The 25,826-nt window shown below is 45.0% G+C and overlaps 1 protein-coding gene across 1 annotated transcript; it reads right to left on the reverse strand.

Annotated features, from left to right (window-relative positions):
* Positions 1-1,460: 1,460 nt before the first annotated feature.
* On the reverse strand, positions 1,461-16,571 carry Fcmr (Fc fragment of IgM receptor). The gene is made up of 8 exons (XM_035445453.1): positions 16,535-16,571; positions 8,356-8,688; positions 7,537-7,654; positions 6,322-6,552; positions 4,819-4,970; positions 4,398-4,556; positions 4,227-4,285; positions 1,461-2,116 (listed from the first exon to the last, which is right to left on the reverse strand). The coding sequence occupies exons 1-8, from the start codon at positions 16,569-16,571 to the stop codon at positions 1,940-1,942; spliced, it is 1,266 nt and encodes a 421-aa protein (XP_035301344.1). The 3' UTR covers positions 1,461-1,939.
* Positions 16,572-25,826: the final 9,255 nt, after the last annotated feature.

Raw genomic sequence — 25,826 nt, forward strand, 5'->3', positions numbered from 1 at the left:
CAGTCTATGAGGATAACTTCCTGTTGGCTATCCACAACTTTCAAGCCATTGTTTACACCCATGCTGTTCTCAGGGTACTTCAGAGTCTTGCCCATGGACTGACTGTGTTGTTGGCTCAGGCATCACTTAAGACTTCCTTCTTTGACAGTCCAAGTGATAGTCATGGGAGGCACCTTTAATGCTGTGACTAGCCCACAAGGGGGATTTGCGTATTTATTACAACTTTATTTAATCATTGTCACTGTGCCAGTGGAAACCATATTTATTTGTGAGACTAGAAGCTCCGTGCAAGCAGCAGAACATAGTGCCCCATGCTTCCACCATATTCCTTGTGATCTGGCATGATGGGCCAGCGGATGGTTGCTCAGTAAATATTTAAACCAGATTGCTTTTATTTATTTATTTTTATCTGTTTTGGGTGGTTGGGGAACACTGAGTGATGATGGCCTATGAAACTAAACTTTAGTGCATGGAAACCACATAGGGACAGAGGGTTGGGGTGGAAATGAAGGGCATCCATTTGAGATTTTATTTATTTTTATGTGTATGGGTGTGCACTGCATGCAGTACCCTTGAAGACCAGATGAGGGCATCAGATCCCTGGGTCTAGAGTTAAAGGCAGTTGTAAGCTACCATGTGGGTGCTGAGGATCCAGCCCAGGACTTCTGGAAGAGCTGCCAGGGCCCATACCTCTGAGTTGTTGCTCCAGCAAGGGCCACTGATTTGAAGAAATAATGATGAAAGCTACAACGTGGGCTAAAACAAAGCAGATTCACCCCAGACACTTCACCTTTTCCTTGATTCTCCACCCATCTTACTCCCCGATTTCTCTGAGTACCCCTCTTTTTTTATGATACCATTCTCCCCTTATCTGTTTAGTACAATGTATCCAGCTAACAGTGACATTTTACCTGGATACACTGTCAATCTGAAATGACATTCCTTGCTAAGAAAGGCAACTTGACTCAGGGAGCCATTCCATTCTATTTCTAGAAAAATGTCCAGGGAGCTTACATTGTGTATCTGGGAAAGGCCTTCTTCTCATAGGCAAGAACTGGCATTCTTTGCCTCATGCTGTGGCTGAACTCTGCAGCTGATGTCAATTCCAGAAGTGTCTGGCTCTAACCTCATTCTAAACATCAGATAAGAAGTATGTGCAAAGGTGGGATTTCTCTTCTTCCATGCCAGAAATGCTAGTGCAGACCCCCTGACCTTATGGGATCCCCCAGGGTGCTTTTCTCCCATGCCTGGAATTGACAAGGAAATGGGCGTATTTCTGAAAGCAGGGAGAGGTGATAAGGGTACTTAGATGTAAAAGAAGGTAAGGAAATAACCAAGACTTCTAAAAGGAGATGCTGGAGTCATGTTATCTGCACTAAGTGATGGGGACTTAAAGATGTCTCTCTCTGTCTCTCTGTCTCTGTCTCTGTCTCTCTCTCTCTCTCTCTCTCTCTCTCTGTGTGTGTGTGTGTCCCTAACACTAACAAAAGCTTAGTTCTAAAAATTTAGAATAAGTCATCATACCAAGTAAGTTACCCTTGCCATGGCACTCAAGAAAAGTAGAAGCTCATTATACCCTTTGGTTCAAGACCTGGAAATGTCAGCCAGCCTTATGTTCCGGTTGGATGCCACATGAGCTAGGGGTAGGGCAGCAAAGACCATTCGACCAAAGACAGTGATAAAGCACCTTGTAGGTCCCATGGTCTGTTAGATTGTACAGAAAGGACAGGTGCCATCATGACAGATGAATGCCCTGCATGTCCAGGACTCTCCCAATGAATGCAGGGGGCTTCAATGGGGTGAAAATTAGCTTGTAAAAAGACTATTCTGAAGGCATTCAGATAGTCAGGCAAGAGTCAAGTTGGGGTATGGGACATGCGAGGTGGCAGGGATCCTATAACAAGTGGAAAGTGGCTGGACATCAGCAGACAGGCAGGACTCATTGGCATGAAGGTCTGTGCCCAGGGGGACAGCTGGGGAGATGACGTGGGCCAGGAATATTGATGTAATCATCTGAACCTGTGTCTTCCACGTTGACAGCAGGCTGGTGGCACAAGGTCACATATTCACAGCTTGTCTTCAGAGGTGGGGTGTGACACCAGGGGGCTTCAAGTACCTGGGAACAGCCAAAGGAGTGTCAGTAGCACTGGCTGGGTGATTTTTAGCATCTGTTTAGGTGGAAATGGAAGAACCTGGACACAGCTGCTGAGCTCCAGACTGCAATGATGCAGAATTGACTGAACCTCATTAAGTGAGCCAGGCCCAGGATTTATCAGGGTGCAGTCTTGCCCCCAAATAACTGGAAACTACTCCATTCTAATGTGGGCAGGATATGCTTTATATGAGGTTCAGAGTGCAGTCATAGGGCTGAGCCCGAGTGTGAAGGAGGCCCACCTGCTTTACCCTTGGGGGTAAAGGGATATGACTTGTAGGAAAAACATGTATCTTCTCCAGCAACTATTCAGACATAGGGTGAGTCATTTCTTATGCCTCTGTAAGGACTTGGAGAGGCCATGACATGGCACAAGAATGCATTCCAGAAAAGGGCTGGGGAGCTGAGGAAGGAAGGCTGAAGGCCATGTGGGCACTAGGGTGCCTCTCTTTGCCAGACGGAAGCTTCAGGACTCCCCCTTCATGGCAGCTAGTTCTCAGAAGGCAAGGCTCTGTCATGACTCCAGCCTGGTACATGCACTGTAATAGCCACAGAAGAATGCCTCGGCAGACACTGTGATCAGTCATCCAAAGTTCTAAGAACTAGAAGGGCAGCTCTTTGAATGCAGGAAGTGTCTGTTAAAAAGAACTTCTACATTTTATATTTTACCAAAAAAGAGAAACAGCAGAAGTGTGCTTCGAAAACACATCTCCCACCGAATGGCAACGCACTTGGTTTAGACAATAAAAGTATTCACTATGGGACTGGAGAGATGGCTCAGAGGTTAAGAGCACAGGCTGCTCTCGCAAAGCACCCACATGACAGCTCACAACCGTCTGTAACTCCAATTCTAGGGGATCCAACCCCAATTCTAGGGGATCTGACAGACACCCTCACAGAGGGAGGCAGGGTCCATATGACCACAGGGCAGATCCACAAGGAAAGACTGACTTTTGGGTAGAACAGACAGGCTCTGCTGGGTCATTCATTCCAAGTCCTGGGGACTGTTCTGGGGGCTTAGATGGGTAAGAATACACATTCAAGAGACTGGAGGAGACTACGGGGCTTCTTCCCTTTTTAGCTAGATACATGATCATTTAATCAATATATTGCTAGCCAGGCATTACATTCACAACATTCCTTGAAGGCAGATGTGTCTGCAAGAGAGGCTAATGAGAGGCAGGTGGAAGTGAGATGTGAAAATCCAGGGTCCTGGTCATAGAGAAGCCACTTTCCCCTGTGTGCAGAAATAAGAACTCAGTCTGGTGGCTGAATACTGACTATGGACATGAAGTTTGTTGAGGAGAAAAAATGTCGCTGGATGACATCGTGGATTAAGCCACTTCTTCCTGTCCCTGTGGTTTGAACCTTGACATCAGAGGAAAACTGGCCTCCATGTCCTGAGCTCTGCATTTTTTAGGTCTGTTGTATTTAATTAGTTAACACTAATTAACACACATACACACACACACAGACAGACACACACACACTAATTAACACACACATACACACACACACACACACACACACACACACACACACACACACACATATGCTTGGTGCCCTTGTTAGTATTTTTCTGGCTACAAAACCCCATGTTTTAGACGTTGAGACTACTTAAAGAATTTTCCCTTACTTTGGAAGAACAAAAGGACACACCTGTAGTGTTTGAATGTCTGCATTTCTGCCCAGTCACTTTGAATAAAGCCTAATGGCCTCATTACTATTACCTCCTTTCATTTTAAGAGTTGGCTCGAATGTTCTCCCTCACACTGAGGTAAAACTGTAAAACTGTCGGGGTAGCTTCCATTCTCTCTAGCCTTCTAGAAACCCAAGTATCCCTTTTACACCATGGTCACTACAGGGATACACACTTTTATCATTCTCTAGTACACTATATCTCAAGAGAAATAAATGCTTGGCCAGTTAAGTAAGGTAAACAGTTTTTGCGGAGTCAGCCTTCTGAGTGTTTCAATGTACAACCGGTTGAGGGTCTCCCATCTCCACCCCAGGACTAGAAGAGCAAGCTTGCCTGGTTGAGCGAGGGTGGTGGGCTGGGGCGGGCAGGGCTTACCTGAGATGGGTCGGGGGGTGCTGAGGCTGGGGCACTGAGGAGGGAAGCCTCTGCAGAGCCTACAGGGCAGAAGAAAGCGGTGAGGGCCGGGCCTCTCCAGGTTTGGCCACCACCTGTCACCTGCGCCCGGCTGGAGCCGGTCTTCACAGCTTCACTAGTGCTTGCGCTCACCCTCTCGGTCCGGTAGCGGAGCACGCCGCGGGCAGGCGCTGTAGACGTTGTTCTGGGAGCGTGGCCTCTGCAGAGCACCCCGGCGCTGTGCCGGGAACCGGCTGGACGCCTCCTGGCCTCGAATCCTCATCGCCACTCGGCCCATGCGCCTGGAGAAGGCTTCAGAAGTCACCGGGAAGAGAGAAGGACATGACATCAGACACTGGTGGCCACCTGCGTCTCCTTTCCCCAAACTGAGGGCTGTACACCTCTCTGATGCCTGGCAATGACGCCCAGGTGCAGAGCGCAGGAGGAAGGGCAAAGCCCTCCTAGGCCCCATCTCCCATCTATGTTCCTGGAGGTTCAAGCTGGATCGGAATGCTCTGGGCTCTTTGGGTATCTTAGCTGTCCCAACCAAAGCCCAGAGCCTCAAGCTGCTCACCTTTCCTCCTAAGAATGGCTCTTTTTACCACCAGTCCCAAGAGAACCAGCAAGAGAAAGCCCAGGAAGGTCGGAATCAGGATGTGAAATTCTAGGACCGGGATGTGAAGCCCTTGGTCTTCTCTCTCGTACTGTGGGCTGTGGTGGAGTGTTCTGGGCCGGAAAAGAAGCGGAGAGAGGGAGAGAGAGAAGGTAAATAAGGAAAGGAAAATTTAAAGACTTACCCATGCGTGGCCACCTCTTTTGGAGATGACTTCAAGTTGACCCTTTATGAACAAAACCCCCTCCACCAGCCCTCCCCACCCCCCGCCGAGATTTGTTTAAGGGGTCAGGAGTCTTGGCTTCAAATTTAAGTTCTGCATTTTACTGGTTATGTGGTGTTGAGCGAGTCTTAGTTTCCCTGAGCCTTATTTCCCTATAAATGTGAACCATAAAACGTGCCTTGAAACTGTTAGGACTATGAAACAAAGGAGGTACAAAGAACTGAAGGAGCCTGGTCTATAGCAGCTTCTGAATCAGCTCCTGTTCTTGTCGTTAGAGACCTTCCATAGACTGACTGGCATTAACCAGACCTGGACATCGAACATCTTTATCTTTTTAACATCTTAAAAATACTACATGGTGCCAGGTACATAGTTGACATAAAGAAAATATTTATTACATGGACTTCTGAAATAGGAATAAAGAGTCCTGTTTTCATTCAAATCACTTAGATTTCATTGCCCCAGTCCATCACTTTATAGGATTAAAATGATTCTGTGAGTCCTTTTTCTGCTCAGGCTTTAAAATACTTGTGGGTTTTCATGGGCATTTGCTGTAATTCTGCCCCCTAGTGGTTCATTTAGGTCTGATATTTAGGACAATGTTGAGCAATAGAAACATTTGTCACAAATGGAATTTAAATTCTGTTAGCAGCACTAAAAAGGAAAAGAAAAAGATGAGAGTAATTTTAACACTTAATTTGTAGTTAATTTTAATTACCTTAAATTAATTAAAAGTTTGTCTCATTTAGTTATCCATTACGACAGACCTGACTGAATGTGTATGATTGAAAGACTCAAGCTTTTCTATAAGGTCAGAAATGGCTGTTGACAAGTGTATTCTTTGTTGATGAGACTAATGTATTTATATAGCACAGTCAAAAAACAGAGCATTTCAAGAAAGAAAGAAAGAAAGAAAGAAAGAAAGAAAACATATAGCCGGACTATGGTGGTGCACGCCTTTAATCCCAGCACTCGGGAGGCAGAGACAGGTGAGTTCGAGGCCAGCCTGGTCTACAGAGTGAGTGCCAGGATAGGCTCCAAAGCTACACAGAGAAACCCTGTCTCAAAAAACAAACAACAACAACAAAAACAAACAAACAAACAAAAAACAGAGCATTTCTCAGTGGACTCCTGTAGACAAAGCCAAGAAGGGGACAGGCTGACTTCAGGACTCTTAGCACACAGGCCCTAAACAAACTCTTACTTTATCTATTACTACTACGTAAAAGACTCTCTCTCACCTTTGCCCATGAAGTTTGGTATGGTGGCTGTAGCTGGCCCCTAGGGGCCCAAGTGCTTGCTGAGCTGAGGTCTTTGAGGCTGTGGTAGTTGGCAGGAGGGTGGGGGACTTGGCAGCTGTCACTGAAGATGTTCTGGGAACTCTGGGATAGTGGGTGGCTGGAATGGTGCTGGAGGGCTGGTGAACTGGGGCCTCAGTCCTTGGAGCTGATGTGGTAACTTCAAGAACGAGAAGGGAAAGGTAACATTAGTGATAAACCCTGTTCTCCAGTCTGCAGGAGGAGTGGTCTCTTCCTCACTCAATCATGTCTTCCCTTTTGCTGGTGCATACTACCTTTGTTCTTGCAGTCCTCATGGCCTGAAATGCCTTTATAGCGTGCCATCTACACAGACAATTTTCATGCATGCTTCCTTCAAATATCATTTTCTCCAGCAAGCCTTTCCCGACTCCACAGGCAGAATCATTTAACATGTACTGAGCACCAGGGTCGGGGTGTGGATTGGGGGTGTGGGACTGGGGGTGTGGGGGTGGGGATGTAGGGATGGGGATGTGAGGGTGTGGGTGTGGGGGTGTGGGTTCGGGATGTGGGGCGGGTGTGGGGCTGTGGGGTGTGGGGGTGTGGGGGTGAGGTGGGGAGTGTATCTTACTTTTCTATGCTCATCTATTCTCCCCCATTCCATCCCTGTCAGTCACACTCTTGGATCTGTGGTCTGCCCCAGCAGATCTGTTTCTCTTGGCCCCAGCAGGGTCTCCTAGGAACCGGGCATGGGCCTTCCCTGAGGGAGCTGGCCTTTCCTGCCAACACATCCAGCATTCCCTATAAGACCATCAGGCTATTGGGGTTATAACAATGTTCAATTAGTGTGTCTAACTTATGTGGCGTATCCAATGGAAATGTTAGTATGACAGTCATCTTTTAATTGCCAGATGGAGTTGTTAAAAACACTAGCTACCAGCCAGCAGAAGACATCCCTGCAGGTAGCAAGAACCAGCTGGGAAACAGTCATTCACAAAGGAGCTGGTGTTTGTGAATTGGGCACGTTTTTACTTTGGTTTGGTGCCACCTGGTGGTGATATCTGACTTCTCCAACTCTCTTAAAGCAGGGATAAACCCATTTCTGCTTTGCTAGCCACTCTTTGAGCTGAAAACAAAACAAAACAAAAACAAAAACAAAAACCCTCTCCCTCTTCTGCTGGTCTTGATTTGATGGACTGACCTTCAGAACTGGCATGTCCAACCTCATGGAGCCAGCTGGGAATATGCTCCTGCAGGAATCTGTGAAACCACGGTGGAGGCTCAGTGGTAGGCTCATCTTCCCAGAATGGTTCATATTCTATTGGAGGCAAGAGGGATATGCTGGTGATCACCAGGGAGCAGCTAGGACTGGAGGTTCAAGTAGAAGCTGACTCAACCAAGGCCATCAGAAGATGAGTAACACCCCCACCCCCCACCCACCCCCCCCCCCCACCCCCGGCGCCCAAAGGCAAGCAGAAAAGGAACCGGGCATGGGGCTTCCCTGAGGGAGCTGGCCTTTCCTGCCAACACATCCAACATTCCTTATAAGACCATCAGGCTATTGGGGTTATAAACTGCTGAACACTCATGCATGTAGTTAGGAAGTCACCAAAAAAGAGGAAAGGTCAGGTGTAAGAAGAAATGAAAGTTCCAACCATACAGTAACAAATGTGGACTAGATATGGCTTGATCATTGAGTTTCCTTTCATCTAGCCCAGACATCTCATGAGATAATTACACAGGACAGTCATGACCCTTCTGGTTTCCTCAGCCTCAAAGCCTCTCTTCAGGCTAATGGTCTCCTCTCCACTCATGCCCTGGGTACGACAGGCAACACACAGCATCCATCTTATTTTTTTTCATTCCCTGTGGATAGAAGGTTCTAGGCTGGGGTGTTAGCCTTAGGCTGTGTTGATCTGCATTGTAACTGGGCTGCCTAACACAGCAGTAGCTTGGGGAAGTTACAGTTAGAAAATTGCCTCAGTTTTCCCAAAGGGGGAATGTTTTCCAAACACCTACCATCGTGGACATTCAGAATGATTTTCTGGGTCTTGCCCAGGTCTGTGTTTGTACCCACACCACAGGCATAGACTCCATTGTCACTTTCGGTCAGCTGTGTCATCTCCACCAGGAACAGCTTCTTATTCAACCATGGTGTTAGGGTGACTCGTGCTTTGTAGTCCTTCTTGACAAAGCTGCTGGACACCACAGTGGTACATATTTGGGGGTCAGTCATCTGCCGGCACAGATACATCCTCGTATGTATTTGAGGGAGTGGGCACTTGATGGTAATGGACCCACCCCACTCTGCATTCAGCTGTACTTCTGGGAGGACCTTCAGGGCCCCAGACACTGCAAGGAGAAGAAATTAATGTAGAAGAAACCCTATATTCAGATGCATCTCAACTTCAGTCACATCCTCAACCTCAGGCATCTCTCCAAACCTAGTGCTGAACCCAGACCACCCTCACACTCACCGCTAGATCTAGCCATCTCCCTGTCATTAGCCCAGCCTCAGCTCCATGATGATCTCTGCCCATTGACTCGTGTTCAGTTTCTTCAAGGTCCTATTCTTCTCATTCAGGCTTACTCTGTGCCCATCCCAGGTTCTCAGCATCAGCCACAGAATTAAACCTGAGACTGTAAGGACTTAGATATAGCTACAAGGCCTACTCCAAAGAGAAATAGTATGCCTGGAATAAGCCCCAATGACGCATAACCCTCAAGTGGCTTCAATATGGGGTGAGAAAAGTATCACATTCTTGTAGCACATTTCCCTTCCAGAATCCTTTCCCCCTCAGATCCTTTAGTCTACCTAGTCCTCCTTTCAACTCTATCAAACCATCCAACCAGCACACATTGGATGCCTTTTGTGTGTATCCCTCCATCGTACAATAAGTCATGTGGTAAATTACCCCAACAGACAGCTTCTACCACACAATGTAATAGATTCCACCAGAGAGATAGCAAACAGGAGCACCCGATTCAGGATACCAAGGGGATGGTTTCCCAGGAGGAAGCCTTTGAGAGAACTGATGCCCAAACTGTACCCTAAGCCAACGGCATGAAGGGCAACTGAGGAGGCTATATTAGTCACTAGTGTAGAGAACTCATGGGAAGGAGAGCAGGGTATGTATGAGTGAGAGTGGACATGTGTAGGTATGAACATACATATGTCTGGGAGGGAGTAGATCAGGCAGAAGTAGAAGTTGTGGGCCACAACAAGCAAGAGGAGAAAGGGATAGTGTAATTTGACCTGCTACACAAGAGGGAAAAAGCCACAGATGACAATGTGCCTCCATATACTGAGAAAAGGGTCATCTCAGTTACTTTTCTGTTGACAAAACACCATGGCCAAGACAAACTATAAAAGAGAGCATTTGCTTAGGGTTAGAGTCCATGACCATCTTGGTGGTAGAGACATGGCTCCAGGCAGACAGGCATGGTGTTGCAGCAGCAGTAGCTAAGAGCTTATGTCTTGATCTACAAGTAAGAAGGAGAGAGAGAGAGAGAGAGAGAGAGAGAGAGAGAGAGAGAGAGAGCAATGAAACTTCAAAACTCACTCCCAATGACACACCTCTTCAACAAGGCCACACCCCCTAATCCTTCCCAAAGAGTTCCACTAAGTGTGGACCAAGCATTCAAACATAAGAACCTATTCAGGCCATTCTCATTCAGACCACAAGGATTGACAGGGTAAAGTGTGCATGTGTGTGTTTAGATGGTTCTGGAGGGCTAAGGTGGAGGTGAAAAGGGACTCTCAGATGACAAAGAACCAGCTGTATCAAGATGGGGATGTGAGAAAGAACACAGCAGGGAAATCTGGCAGCTTACCAATGTTTATCTACAGACTGTGCATTCTGACTAGCTCCAATGAGTTTAGTCAAATGAGAGAATGTCAGCGGGCTTGAGGCTTTTAGATTAGGATATTTCTGGTAGAGGAGAGTATTGAGGGGTAGAAAGGTGGGAAAAAATGGGCTAGAGATGGAGGTTAGGCGAGGGTGGAGGAAGACTAGAAAATATCCACAGGGAACGTGGAGATGAGAAAGTGAAGCCATATTAACACGCCAGAGAGAGGAAGAGGCAGAGGGGGTTAGCCAGAAGCACCTGGTCTGCCAAGAAACCCCGCAGACCATACACAAAACCCAACACAGCTTAAAACTACTGCCAGCAGAACTCACTCACTAGATGGCTCCCTGCTTGGACTCAGGCAATGGAAAGGTAACATATTCACAAAGTTCCAGTCAAGGGGAAGGCCTGATCTAGGGGCTGAGGGAATCACACAAATGACCAGAATCCAGGACAAACTAACTATCTCTCTTTACAGACAGAGATTTCCAAGACAGAGATAATCCAGGTCCAATGTTGTAGTTTGTAAATTTGAAATGCTGCTGCCCATATCATCATCTAGAGAGCTCGCTGATTCCTGTGAGCAGTCTTTTGTCCTTGGGAATGGTCACTCGCTCTGTGTGTAGGGACCGCTTTCAAAAGGAACACCCCAGATGCAATTCTGGCCCATTTAAAAGTGATTCTTGGGAACAAAGAGAACGTGGGAGAAGGTATCTGAAGGAACGCACTGATGTGATAGTAATGTCGTAGAGGCAATTAAGTGACATCTAGCTTGTAATCTCTAAATTGGTGACTAAACTGCCAGCAATAGTAGAGGAGAAGGAATGATGTACTTTGTAAAGTCATTGTCAGTATATAGTGGGATAGAAACGCGTTTAAGATGTGAATGATATTCTATAGCCTTTTGTAGGTGAAAAACATAGGGCCTTGAGGGCTGAGACCACTCTGGAGATTTTTTAGGTGGGAGTGGGATTCAATCCAATCAGCAGCAGAATGCTCAAAAGGAAGGAGTCAACTGGCCTGAGGTTTGCATGTTTATCAAAAGGGTTATAGGTTATGAGGTATGTGTGTATGTGTGTGTGGGGGGGTGTTCTCTTTACCTGGACCTGTAGCTCACTCATTCACCAGCAACCCTGGGTATCCTGTCTCTGTCTTCCCAGCCCTGGCTCATAGGTGTGTGTGTGTGTTACTGAACCTGGCTTTATGCGGCTGCTGTGGCTCTGAACTCAGTTCTCATGCTTTGGGGGAAAGCATTTTACCTCCCTCCCCAGGCCCTGACTGCAATCTTCCGAATTCCTTTAAAAAGGATGAGAGGTCTGGTGAGATGGCTCAGCAGGTAAAGGTGCGTGCGGATCCTGGCGATTTTCATTCCCAGTGCCCACGTGATGGAGAAAGAGAACCGACTCCTTCAAGCTGTCCGCTGTCCTCCATATGCATGCTGTGGCACATCCCCCAAATAGACAAACCCCAAACCAAACAAATGTAATAAAAAATGTAAAAGCATGAGAACTGTCCACTCAGTGTCCCATTTCCATCCTCAGCAACCTTCGTGTGTAGGGGCCTGTCACCTGACATTAGTTCTGCCATGGAAAACAGTCCTATTTCCTTTCACAGGACACTCCACTCCCTCAGTGCAGCCCAAGTGTACCGTTCTCTTGTTTTAGAATGTCCTACTGCAATGATCCCCCTTTCTGCTGCATCATTGGCTTAGCTCACACACAAAGCCTGATATTGGCGCCCTGGGATGATGCTTGCATCTCCTCTGCTCCTTTCTGTTTGCTTTCTCAAAAGTCTCCTCAAATTCATATCCACTCTTCCCACTTCTCTTTGATTAAATTCAAACTTTTGTCCCTTAAAGTCCAACAAAACAGCTCTCATCCAAGTCAGCACAGCTGTCGTCGTTGCTGTCTCTGTCCATCACTTGTTTGTCTCCATCTTACTGGTCCCCTTGGTAGCATTTGACAAACCTGACTCCTCCCTTCTAGGGCCACTTTCTGTGTCCCCTGATGCCATGCTGCCAGCGCTGTTCCTGTGCTGGCTCTTTGCTCTCATACTTTCCCAGCTCCATGTACCCCTTGGTGCTGGGGTTACACAGAGTTCGGTACCCTGGCTTATTCTTCCTTTGTTTTCCCTCCTCTTTCCACACTAGCTCATTTACTCTAGGACCCTTTAAATACAGATGCTGATAGATTAAGTTTTAACCAAATACATGTTTGTTTCTAGTCTTGTCATTACCTCCTCTGCAATCCAAACCAGCTCCGGCCCTTGGACTCCATTGGATATTTAAGATAATATCAAACAACAGCCAGAAGAGAACTCTTCTTAAACATGCTCACTCATAAAAAGAGTTTTCTATCTTGGGAAATAACGCTACCATCCAAGTGCTGAAGGCCAAACTCATCCTCACGCTATGAATCAAGAATAAATTGCTGGGGGTCCAGGGAGATGGCTCAGTGGGTGAAACTACTAGCTTGAGAATCCAAGCTCAGTCCTTGGAACCCATGTAAAATCCCAGATATGTATCTACAATCCCCTTATTGCTATGTTAAGATAGGAGGTGGGGAAAAAAGAATTGTCTGGAAGTTCATAGGACAACTGCCTTATTAAAGTATGGCACAGCAGCCAACACAATAAGAGAGATCCTGCCTTAAGTAGGTAGAAGGTATGAAGTGACTCCCCCAAATTATCCTCTGATATCACATACGTGCTGTGGCATATGTGCACAAAATAAAAAATTTCAAAAGAATAAACTTGCATAGTCTCCCCCACCATGCATGCATCACACACATGCACGGAGTCATAATATGTATATGTATTCTTATTAGTGGTCTAGGTAAAAAGGTTCGGAGCCCACATCCTATAATAAATACTGCCTTGGTTTATGAGGGACTTTCCCGTAAGGCTCAATGTCTGTAGTTGTACTGTGCTCTAGGGACAGGCCTACCCTAATATTTGTAGCCCGAGGGCAGTATTAACAAATAAAGGCCAACATATCATAACCTGGTCATTCAGTTATTATCAAGGGCTAGGGATGGGATGTGGGGATGGGGATCAGTTGTTACAGTGCTCGACCAGCACACACAGAACCCCGAGCTTGAGCCACAGTCCTGTGTAACCAGGCATGATGGCTCATGCCTGTAATTCTAGCTCTTGAGAGCCTCTGCAAGAGGACTAGGAATTTAAGGTCATCTTCATCTACATAGCTCATTGGAGGCCAGCCTGGGATACAGGAGACCATGTCTTAGAACAAACAAACAAACAAACAAAAAACTGAAATTAACAATAAACTATTGATTAAAGTATTTTGTATGTTCCTATCATGTTAAGTCCATATATTCCTGCTCTGTTGCTTATGGCTCAGAAAATACAGAAATACAGAAAATCCAACCCCGTGCATTTTGTCTAGCCTCAGAGGCTGTTTGGAACCTTGGTGCTGGCCTTCACCCTTATATCTTGTACATCTGCAAAAGCAGCTGTGTGTGGATAGGCCGAGTTCTGCTATACGCTTGAGATGTAGTATGCCCCCCTTGGACTGCAGCTAGAACAGGATCTGTGTCTTTGAGGGTAAACCTGAGACAGCACTTTCCAAGCTGCCTTTATTCTAGCATCATGCCTTGAAGATTCTCCTTATTTAAGCTCTCTCTTTTCTAATGAAAATTTGTCAAATGAGTTTGCATCACTACACTCTCCAGTTCAAGAGATGCAATACTGTGCTCAAGGCATCTTTCCTACTGTCCCATTGCAAAGTCCCGGGTTTCCCCTTGTACTAGATAGTTTTATGTCAACTTGACATAAAACTAAAGTCATCCGAGGAGAGGGAACCTCAATTAAGAAAATGCTTCTATATGGTTGGGCTTCATATGTGGGGCATTTCTTAATTAGTGATTGATGGGGGAGGGCCCAGCCCACTGTGGGTAGTGCTATCCCTGGGCTGGTGGTCCTGAGTTCTATAAGACAGCATGTTGAGCAGGTCATGAGAAGCAAGCCAGTAAGCAACACCCCTTCCCTCTGTGGCCTCTACATCAGCTCCTGCCTCCGAGTTCCTGACATGATTAGTTCCTGTCCTGACTTGTTCAGTGATGAACAGTGATATGGAAGTGCAAGCTAAATAACTCCTCTCCTCCCCAACTTGCTTTTTTGGTCATGGTGTTTTGTTCCAGCAATAAAAACCCTAAGTAGAACACTCCCTAATTGCACTAACATCTTAAAGAACCAAAGATCTTTTTTTTGTCTGGTCTATTTGCATTTTTAACTGAGTTCAAGATCCTTTCTTTACCAAGCAGAACATTTTCCACACATTCTGTTCTTTCTTACTGTAAATCTGGGTAAACACAGTGAGCCATAACCATGCCATGGTATGAATGCTATGCCACAATTCCTGTCAAACAACTTAGTCCGTTTGAATTCAGGAGCATTTAGCTTATGGGGACACAAACAGAACACAGCCAGATTCTTTGCCAGGTTATAACACAAATGAGTCCTCCTCCAAGTTCTGATGGAGTCCTTGTTTTTTTTTTTTTTTTGTGAACACAGTCTTTACTGTGCAATCTCTCTCTCTCTCTCTCTCTCTCTCTCTCTCTCTCTCTCTCTGTGTGTGTGTGTGTGTGTGTGTGTGGTGTTTGTATATGTGTGGTGTATATGAGAGAGATCGTGCACAAGTGTATGTGAGTACAGGGGCTGGCTACATATGTGTGTGTGTGGTGTGTATGTGGTATATGTGTGTGTGCACACATGTGTGTAGTGTGTGTGTGTGTGTGTGTGTGTGATGTGTGTGTGTGTTTCTGTTCTTCTGTGCTCTCACCAGTATGGCCCAATTAACTTCTGCTTATCTCATTCTAGAACTTCTCTACATCATCCATGTTTCAAAATGCCTCCTGAGAACTAATTCTGAAGGCCTATAAACCACAAGGTCAGATTTCTCACAGCAGTAACCCCACTTCTTGGTGTAAATTTCCAATATTAGTTACTTTTCTTATTGTTGCAACAAAATACTGAAAAGAAGAAATTTCAGTAAGGAAAGGTCTCGTTGGGTTCACAGTTTGAGGGTATAGACCAGTGGTTCTCAACCTGTGGGTCATAACCCCTTTAGGAGTTGAATGACCCTTTCACAGGGGTCAACTAAGGGCATCAGAAAACACAGATATTTACATTATAATTCATATCAATAACAAAATTACAGTTATGAAGTAGCAATGAAAATAACTTTATGGTTGAGGGGTCACCACAACAAGAGGAATTATATTGAAGGGCCACAGCATTGGGAAGGTTAAGAACTGGCATAGACCATCATGGTATAGATGCTATGGTAGCAGAAACATGAAGCTTCTTGATTGTATCTTGGGGTGGGATGGTGGGGGCGTCAACAAGGAAGATGAATTCCAGTGCCCAGCAGACTTTCTCTCTTTCCTGTCTTTATTCTGTGCATAATCTCAGCCCATGGTACAATCCGCAGGCAAGGTGGGTCTTCTCTCTGTTAATACCACAGCACTTTTTACTCCAATCAAATCCCCAACAGAGCTTAACCATTGCAAATGGTATATTATTGACAAACCAAGTAAGATAAGCACACTGAGACAACATATGTGGCTAGATTCAGGAGGTGCTCAAGAGTGAGAGCTGAGCAGGTTTGAGAAGAACCAGTGAATGGTAAACTGGGAGGAATGACATCCCCATAGCAGAGACAGCCTGAGAGAGGACATGGTAGCAGGGGATCTGCAGCATTTGTTCAAAGAAGAGCCTGGCTGGCCAGAAGAAGGTACCGGGGATTGTGGTATGATTAGAATACAAGAGGGGAGGGTGGTTTTAATGTGGTAGACAGTGGGAGCCATTGAATGGCATTTATGTTAAGAGACGGTTAGGACAAATAGAATAGCTGGTTTCTACGATGAACGGTGAGGTCTCTCAGGCAAGGCATTAGACACAGTCATTCAAGTGGGGTGCCAGACAGGCAGTTGTAAATTGAGATACGAAGTTTAGAGAATAGGCTATGGAGTCTTCATTTGAACTTAATAGTTGCCAATTCAAGAAAAGAAAGATCTAAGGAAAGGAAAAATAGATACACGAAGAACAAACCTTGGAGACACCCATTTTAAGACCCATAAGTGAATATTTAGGATACATGACACCTTCGACCTTTAAAAAAATCTACCAGCTGCACTGGATGGTAGGGGTGAAGAAGGCTGCATGGCTGGGAGGGGCCAGCACTCCACAAGTCTCCATCCTCCTGTTCTTTCCCCGGTTGCCACTCAATCTGTCCAGAAACATTAGAGCTGGAGATGGCTGGCGATTGATTACCTCTGGCTAATTGAAACCTGGAAATTAACCTGGAGTGTTTCCCCATGTCACTCACCTGGCAGGAAGTAAAGTAACCAAAGCCAAAGGCACATGGTTCCTTTGAAGCCAGATCCCATCCAAGAGGCCCTGGCGTGCGGAGGAGACAGAGCGATCACCTTCTACAGTTGGGTGCTTGAAAGAGACTCTGTCCCCCCCTGAGGGGTGAGGACTTAAAAATGAGGAAATGATAATCTTTCTTGTTTGCTAACTAGTCTTTGTCTAAAAAAGAAAACATCAGCAAACCACAGCGGAAATCAAGTGTTGAGAAAACACGTGTTACATAAAAATGGGTGCCTAGGGTTCAAAGGGCCTCTAAGAAACTCAGGACTCTGAGCAGCTACCAAGCTCCAGCACCTTTCTCAGAGGGGCTCCCATGATTTCTATGTATTCATTGGCTTCTGAGCTAAAGTCATTTATTGTTTCCCTGTCTTCAGGACAATACAGCCTCATCACCAATTCTGCCCCAACAACAAAGGCTTTGTGGACCAAAGCTTGGCTGCTTGAATCTTAACTAGCAGTCAGTTAATTCCTCCGATGGATACTTGTGAGCACCTACTATTTATAGTGATATTAATCATGGATTTTGAGCAATTCACTATTTTTCTCTGAACTTTATCTAGAGAATAAATGAAGGTGAGACAACACAGCCTCTGGCATCCCACCATGCAGAATATAATTCCCGAGGTCTTAGCCACAGCTTGTCCAGTGTCCCAGCTATACTTCGGCCCTCATTCTCCCACAGTGGTCTCCAAAAGGCCCTTCCTTCTTCACAGAGGCACAAGTCACTAAGAGTCAGGTGTGACAAGTCACATAGCAACTCTGCCTGAGAGAGCCATTCTTCAGGACACCCAGTGACAGACCCGTTTATGGAGAGAAATGAGACGCTGAGGCCCTGGTTGCTTGTGAAAACAACTTTGGATTCAAGACAGAATGCCTGAGGGTTTGTCCAGGCCTGACACTATTTATCCTTGGGCAAGCTTCCCTGAGCGTGTGTTCTCACTGATAACTTGGGAACTGTCACTGTCTTGCACAGCAGAAATCACCAATGTGTCAGTGCTATAAAAGTCCTTTAACATGGAGATGTGCAAAGCTGTAACTTACCGGGATTTCCTTCAGGGGTGTTTCATTTGATGACAGCAGTTCCCAGGGTCCCTAATCTAGGCTTTCCAGACACTTGTGCCCACTCTCTATCAGGCTCCTTGGTGGACGGCTGACTGCACATTACCCCCCACTCACGCCCACACACCGGATTTGTCACATGCTCTCCAAAACACAACTCAACAATTTCCTCAGGCCTGGAGGTTGAATGTGAGCTCAGAGCAGGTGCAGAGGAAGAGGAAAGAGGAAACGTGGGTGTAAGCAGCCTGCCCTGCTCTGCCCTGCCCTGACCATCTCTCTCCAGGTCTCTACTAGCTCTGAGCAACTGGCATGCTATATCCTCCAGGCAGCCAATAGGCCAAGAGGTCTGAGGGCAGCCTCAGGCTTCTGGTTAGAGTGGCTAATGGAGGCCAGTTTCAGCTAGAATCAGTGTTTTTCACATCCTACTTGCAGAGCTCTTTCCAGCAGCCTACATCTGCCAGACAGCTAGCTGGGGTCTCCATGGCCTGGGATTGCCTTAGAGTCCTGGGGCAGGCAAAAGGAAGGAAAGGAGAAAGGGAAGAAAGGAGGGAGAGTATGAGTGGATATACAAAGTGTGATGGTGGGTGTGAGAGAGTGTGGGTGTCAGTGTATTGTGAATGTGTGGGAGCAGTGTCCCGTGCAAATGTGCAGTGCGTCCTATGTAAATGGGTGTTGTGTGGTGTGTAGGCATGTGATGTGTGTTCTGTGATACATGATGTGGTATGTGATAAGTGAGTAAATGATGTGGCTGTAAGTGTGTATTAGGTATATTTGATATATAATTTCTGCATGTCTATAAAGTTCTGGAATTTGCTGTGTAGCTGAGCCTACCAGTCAGGACTAAAGACATATGGATGAGAGGAGAACATTTAACATGTGTAACCTACACAGATTCCTTTTTAAAATTCATATGAGGGGAAAAGCAGGAATGTGTGTGTGTGTATGTGTGTATATGTGAGTGTGTGTGTGTGTGTGTGTGTGTGTGTGTGTGTGTGTGTCTGTGTGTGTTGGGGGTGGAGGGTTGGCCATCTGTAAACCTTTCGATCAACAATGGTGACCTGTCTGCATGAAGACTGGTATGATAACGGCACAAACAATGTGAGAGTAAGCAACCAGTATCTGATTGGAATTAAGGCCCATTTCATGAGATGGAACCTATACCCGACACTGCTCTGGTGGCCAAGGATCTGGGACTAGATTGAACTCGGACCTAGGGGAAAAACAAATACTATTGCTCTAAAGGAACATTGCAATTAAATGACTCCTAATGACATTCTGCTATATGTATGGATCTTGCTCAGCCTTCATCAGGGCTTCTTCCTGTTGTCAATGTGAACTAACACAGAGACCCACACTGTACAATGTGCAGAGAGTGAGAGACCTTGGAACACTCAGTCCTAAATGGGGATGTCTCCATCAAATCCCCTCCCCCCCAGAGTTCAGGGAACTATGCAGAAGGTGGAAAGATTGTAAGAGCCAGAGGTGATGGATGACTCCAAGGATATAGTATCTTTTGGATACAACAGGACTGACTCACATATGAACTCATAGAGACTGTGGCAGCATGCATGGGGCCTGCACAGGTCCAAACCATACAAAATAAAGATAAATAAATCTTAAAAAAAGAATTACGAGTCTGAGCTATGCCAGGTAGGAATGACTGGACAGATCAAAACTTTTAGACCCGAGTCTGGCCAAATGGAGGGCCTTCACTTCAGTCAGTCCTCCCCATGACTCATTGTCCTTTCTGTAGTGATGTATAAGTCAGTCAACCAATCAATAGTGGCAATTGGTTGAAGCTATAGCTCAATAGTAGAGTGATTCCCTGGAATGCACAAAGTCAGGGGGTTAAGTCTCCAACACCATGAAGAGACCAGAAATCCAATCTCACTGTTAGATGGGAATTTTATAGTTATGTGTTAAATGCAGTTCATCTATAGTATACTTTAGCTATGAAATTTGTCTGTTAATTTTTAGTTGGGATGATATAACTGGAGATGAGAATAGAGTATTGAAGCACTGTCTGTTATTATATCAGGTCTATCTGATTTTTCATGCCCTTTAGTGTTTGTTTTATGAAACCATCTGGTGCATATATATATATATGTATATTTGCACATATATGTGCATATATACATGTATATGTATATATGTGTTTGTGTTTTATATCTTCTCATGGGTTATTTGCTTTGTTAACATGTAGAGCAGTGATTCTCAACCTTCCCAATGCTGCGACCTTGTTTTTTTTTTTTTTCAAGACAGGGTTTCTCTGTGTAGCTTCATAGACCAGGCTGGCCTCGGACTCGCAGGGATCCGCCTGCCTCTGTCTCCTGAGTTCTGGGATTAAAGGAGTGAGCCACCACTGCCTGGCAATGCTGTGACCCTTTAATACAGTTTCTCATGTTGTGATGACTGCCCCCCAACCATAAAATTATTTTGTTGCGACTTCATAACTGTGATTTTGGTACTATTGTGAATTGTAATGTAAATATCAGGCAGAATATCTGATATGTGACCCCCAAATGGATTTGTGACTCACAAGTTGAGAACCACTGATATAGTGATATAGTGACTTCTTTATCTCTTCCCTGGACTAGTTTGGCTTGAGGCCAACCTTAGTAGCTATCAGAATAGCTGAGGAAGCTTGTTTACAGCTGTCATTTGCTTTATGGGTTGGCTCTGATACTTTGATCTCACCATGAATATGTTTCTTAGAGACAACAGAGAGTTGCATTTTTCTTTTTAATGAATTCAGAAAGTCTGACTCTTTAGATTGGGCACTGGAGTCATTTGTGTTAAAGGTTGTTTTTGAGGGATGTTTGTTAGTGCCTGTGATTTTGCTAGCTGTTCTGGTTGGTTGGACTATTGTTCTTTGTCTCATGTTAATGTTGGAGGTTTCCTGGCTTCTGTGTTGGGTATGATGGGTTCTTTCCTAGTTCTCCATTCATTTATTCATTTCATAAAATTCATTCTTTCCTTTGTTTTGTGAATAGGGGTTTCCTTTTAGTATGCTATTTTTAATTTTTTTTTTGAGGATTTAAAAATTTATCAATGTGTGAATTGTGTGAGAGTATATGCCATACTGTGGAGGCTAGGAGAGGGCATCAGATGCCCTAGACGTAGAGCAATAGGCAGTTGTAAGCTGCTAGCTGTGTGTGGTGAGTACTGAGTTTAGATCTTTGGAAGAGCAGGGCACACTTAAGAGCTGGGCCGTCTCTCCAATGCCTTACGTGGTTTCTGCAGTGCCGTCATAGTGATCATGAACTGCTTTAGTTTGCAAATGGCCTTATTTCTTCCTGAATTTCAAGAGGTGGCTTTGCTGGATGGAACCATCTTGATTGGCAGGGGTGTACTTTCAGTGCTTGTCATATCTCCATGCTTTCTAGCTCTTAGTGTTGCTGGTGATAAACCTGATGTCATTCTGATGTGTTTGTCTCTGTAGGTGGGTTGGTCTTTTCCCCTTACAATTTTAATACAGTTTCTTTGTTTTGAATGGTTGACATCTTGACTATGATGTTCTTCCTATTTGGGGTTCTAAATGTTTATTGTGTTTGTATGTCCATTTCTTTCTAGAGGATTGGGGAAATTCTTACCGCAATTTCATTGATTACTTCACTAACTACACCTTTAGATTTTGCCTCAACTTTTTCTTCTTTCTTGAGGATGCCTGGGTTTGGTCTCTGAAACACGTCCTGGGTTTTGGTCATGCTGACCAACTTTTCTTTTGTACATCTGAACGGACTATCATCTTTGATTTGTCCATCCCTTGATAGTCTTTTTATCTTTCCTTTGTAGCATGGTTTTGTTTGTTGATACTTTCCACTGTGTTTTTCATTTGGCTGATTGCCTCTTGGAATCCCAGCATTTCTATTTGGCTCCTCAGAATCCAGAGCTAAGTTTCTCTGTTTTTTTTTTTTTTTTTTAAATTTCTTATCCACATTCTTCACCTGTTCATCTACTTCATTAACTTTCTGCTCTAGGTCTTGCATTGATCCCCTCACCTCATCCATCATCTTGTGTGAGTCTTCTGAGTAGTTATTAATTCTTTAAAAAGTAGGACTCTGAAATGTGTTTTGCAGCATTTCATCTATCATAGCCTTTGGTTTCTGGTTTAGGGGAACTGTGGTCTTGTGGCCATTTTCGTATATTTGCTGTTTCTTTGTTGTGTTTTGCATTTCTGTCAGGATAATTGTGGCCCTAGTTTTTATTTTTCCACATTACCAACTCTTTTTTTGCTTGACTTTTTGCAAGTCCATCAGGCGAGCTGTTTTTGCTTGTGTTTATGTTTCCTGAACTATTTAGAAGGGACACTGGCTTCAGCAACATATACAAAGCTTTGGCAGCAGTTCTGGTGTGAATTTGCAGTAGTGGACACTACTACTTCTACAAGCCCTACCTACCCTTGTGTTCTCAGAAGGGTTCAGAGACAGTGGCCCTCGGGTACTGGCTTGGAAAAGCATCCTTAAGAGGTTTTTAGAGCTGAGCAAATTAATAACTAAGAAATAAAAGGAGAAAATAAATAATTAAGAAGTAAAAAGAATGGGAAAGGAAAAAATACAGAGTTAAGTTTCAAAAAGAGGGTAAGTATGGGTTACAGAGATTTAAAAAATAGTGGAGAAAATGTTCTAGAATAGGTGCAGAAAAGAAGAGAAGCAAAGCCATAAAAACCTATGTAGATGAGACAGACGCTAAAACAAAAAACTAAGCAGCTGAAGTACCAAAGCAAATATTAAAAATTAAAATGCAGTAGCATAGAACAGTATTCCATATTTCTCACTGGTTGAGATGAACACAGTTTTTCCTACCCCCTTGGTCATCTTTTACTGCAGTCTTTGCAGGTGGCATAACTGCTTTAAACAATGTAGACCAGTGTGTCTTCCCTACTGAAAGGAAAGGGGACTGCATACAAGTCTCCTTTCTTCAGCCGCTTGCCTGCCAGCTGCATCTTTATCTCTGGTGTGCAGGCCGGGCTTTCTGTGATGGGGTGTGGAAGGCACACCCACACTTGTGTTCACTGGGCACACTGTTTCCTTCTCCATTATGCCTGCTTTTCTTCTTCCTCTCTGATAGCTCTTGTCTAAGAATTCTTGTGTTCACTAGTGGGATTATGCCATGTCAAGCACGCTTCTCATATTCCTGCCTTCTCACTTGCCAAGGCAGTGGCAGAGGAGCTGGCCTCCTTTATGTCCCCCTGGATACTTGCAGGGAGTCACAGCTTAAGGCTCTCATGCAGCACGTTTACCACCGTCCCCACAGTTCCACATTGCTTGGCTGCCTTCTTGTCCTGAGTGTGTCTAACTCCTGATTGTAACTCTGTAGTCCAGCCAGTCTCTCTTTAGCTTGTCAATCTCATGGCGGTTGTGTCAGCAGGCAGCAGCGCCTCCCTACCAGCTACCACTGACTCCATCCTGGCACGAGTACTGTAGAGTGACTGTGTGCCAGTTGGCTGCTCCTGGCTATTTCACCACGATGATTCTGTAGATGTCACCATGGCTCATTTCTTTTTTTGTTCTGTGTTACCTATCTTTATTTTCCCACTGTCCTTTGTGTATTTCTGATAGTCTTCTGGCATTTTTCTCACAGGGGTTCTAGTCATTTTTATCTGGCCTCTTCTCCTTCACTGGGTCACATAGAGGCCTTGTCTGACACCATACCTAGAAATCTTAATAATTATTTTTGAGACAGAGTCTTGCTTTGTAGTATAGGTTGGCCTGGAATTCACAGGGCTCTGACCTCAATCTCCTAAGACTGTGACTATAGGTGTATGACATTATGCCTAACGACCTTGGAAGAGCCTCTCTTGAACTTCTTGGCTCATATGGCTGGGTGATCTTTTCCTCATTTCTACTTTAGCTTCATGGCCAACTTGGCACCTTTGGCCTCAGTTTTAAGTTTTTCACTAGCACACCCTTTTCTACTTAGATAGTATTGTTTCTGAGATAACCCTTCATTGTTTTTCTTCGTTGTTAATTTTTATATTACAGGCTCCCCAGCACAGTTAAGTATTTCAGGGAAGCTTGGGTGGGGTACACTGCATGTTTCTTTGCCTTAGGCTCCAGCTTCATACTTGTCAGCATAAACGGTTTGTTTCAAACCTCATATTGATTAATTAATGTCTAGTGTTCTTGGAAGAGTTATTCAGCCTTGAGTCTAGAAAAGTCTTAAATGGGAGGCGATTGTTTCAGTTTACAAAGTGAAATCAACTGCTATAGAAAATGTCTCAGGACTGCTAGGTAGGCCTTGTTAATGCATAGTCAAGTTATTATCTAACCGCCTTTCAAAAGATAATTTTAAAACACAGGGGAAGTTTCCTTGTCATCAGATATTTAAGTCATTCTCTGGATGGTTGATGATCATGGCTGATCTGTTTATCACCATCAAGCCTGTGGCTTTAGTGACATTTCTTGGCCTTTGAGTGCAGGGATTGGGGTAGGCCATGTGACAAGCCCAGGCTTGGGCTTTTGGTTATTGATGTTAATGGAGACAGTGAATCTCAATCTCCTGTTGCAGACAGAGCCCTGCAAGCAGAGTGGGGAAGTACAGAGGATGAAGATATATAATGTCTAATAACAAGTGACATAGGCTCTTCTGAGTGACTCTCTATCATTACCAGAGAAGGACCCACCATTTCTCATCTTTTTCTCTACCTCTTTTTGCCTGGGAAGAAATCAAAGACTCTGATGTAAGCCAGGGCCAGGGAAGTAAGACTAAGTACCGCAGTTGGTAGCCCAAGAGGAGAGCAGAGGATGACTGATTGAGCACAAAGAAGAGCATTGCTCAAAACCTCTTCAGTTCAGCCTTCCTAGGGGCTGAGTTTGTTGGTTGGAACACATCTTCTGGGGCACCTGAAGTAGGAGCTAAGGTGTGGGGGACAAATGTGGTCTGAGCCTCCTTGGTAGCAATCATAGACTTTAATTATTAATTGTTATTTCTGATTTGTTTGTTTTAGCCTGTAGATGCTGGATGAAGTGCAGAGCTCAGAGAGAAACAGTCTTTTAATTTGACTCTTAGAAGAACAGCTGCTCCCAGGCTCCATCTTCTTCCTGTCTGCTCAAAACTCTCCAAATACAGAGGGTGAGAGTATTTGTTCCTTTATCTGAGGTCCACATGAGTGACAGGAAAGGGAAAGATGACACCAGAGAAAGATCCATTTCTTCTTCTTCTTCTTCTTCTTCTTCTTCTTCTTCTTCTTCTTCTTCTTCTTCTTCTTCTTCTTCTTCTTCTTCTTTTCCTCCTCCTCCTCCTCCTCCTCTTCCTCCTCTTCCTCCTCCTCCTCTTTCTGCTTTGAAACAAGGTCTTTATGTATCCCAGGCTGGCCTCAAACTCCCTGTGTGGCCAAGGATGACCTTGAACTTGTGATCCTATTTCTACCTCTTGAATGCTGGGATGGCGCGTGTACACCAGCATGCCCACTTTACTCATTTCCTCTTAACTTCCTCAGGCCAAAGTTCACCCTCTGATAAAGGCAGAGGTCTTGAAGGCAGATCCCAGGCCAACAGCTAGGAGTCACCAAATCAGGTTTGACACTAATTTATCTCATGGGTGCCCTAGAGCAAGTATCTTCCATTTGAAAACTGTGGTGTCCTTAAGACTTAGGTATGCCTCAGACTCCAGGGATTACTTATGTTTCCCTATAAGGTTCAGAGGCAGGAGGTATGCCTAGTAAATGGTGCCATGTCTTAGTAAAAAGACAGGATCTGGGAGGAGATGGGGTCTCTTCCAGTGATGTGTATTGGAAAGGCTGTGGCCTGGGTCTCAACATTTAGTAGGCACCTGAATTCTAATGAGTTTTCAGATGTGTCTTTTGAATGGATAAGGGAGGAAAGGAGAGATGGAGAAGAGAAGAGGTGCACTGACATCCCATCACATGTTGTAAGAGGCTTCAAATGGCTCTCCCTCCTGAGGTGAGCCCTAGCTCCAAACCTCTTCTCTCAGAAATGTCTCTCAGGCTTGACTCCTCATTTCCACCTTAGTTAATCTTTTAACAGAGACAAGCTGCAGGTCAGAACTCCTCACACTTCCCAAACAGGCACAACGAGGCGAGGCCAGGCTTTGATAACTGAGGACAGGACCAGCACAAGTCTGAAGACAGGAGGGAGAAGCCTAGGAGATGAGTGAGTGAAGGCTGTGGGTGGATCAGTGTGATTCTCAGTTGATTGTCACAGGCATGGGTAGGCACTCAGCACTGC

This window comes from Cricetulus griseus, chromosome 5 (genome assembly GCF_003668045.3).
Source record: "Cricetulus griseus strain 17A/GY chromosome 5, alternate assembly CriGri-PICRH-1.0, whole genome shotgun sequence".
NCBI lineage: Eukaryota > Metazoa > Chordata > Mammalia > Rodentia > Cricetidae > Cricetulus > Cricetulus griseus.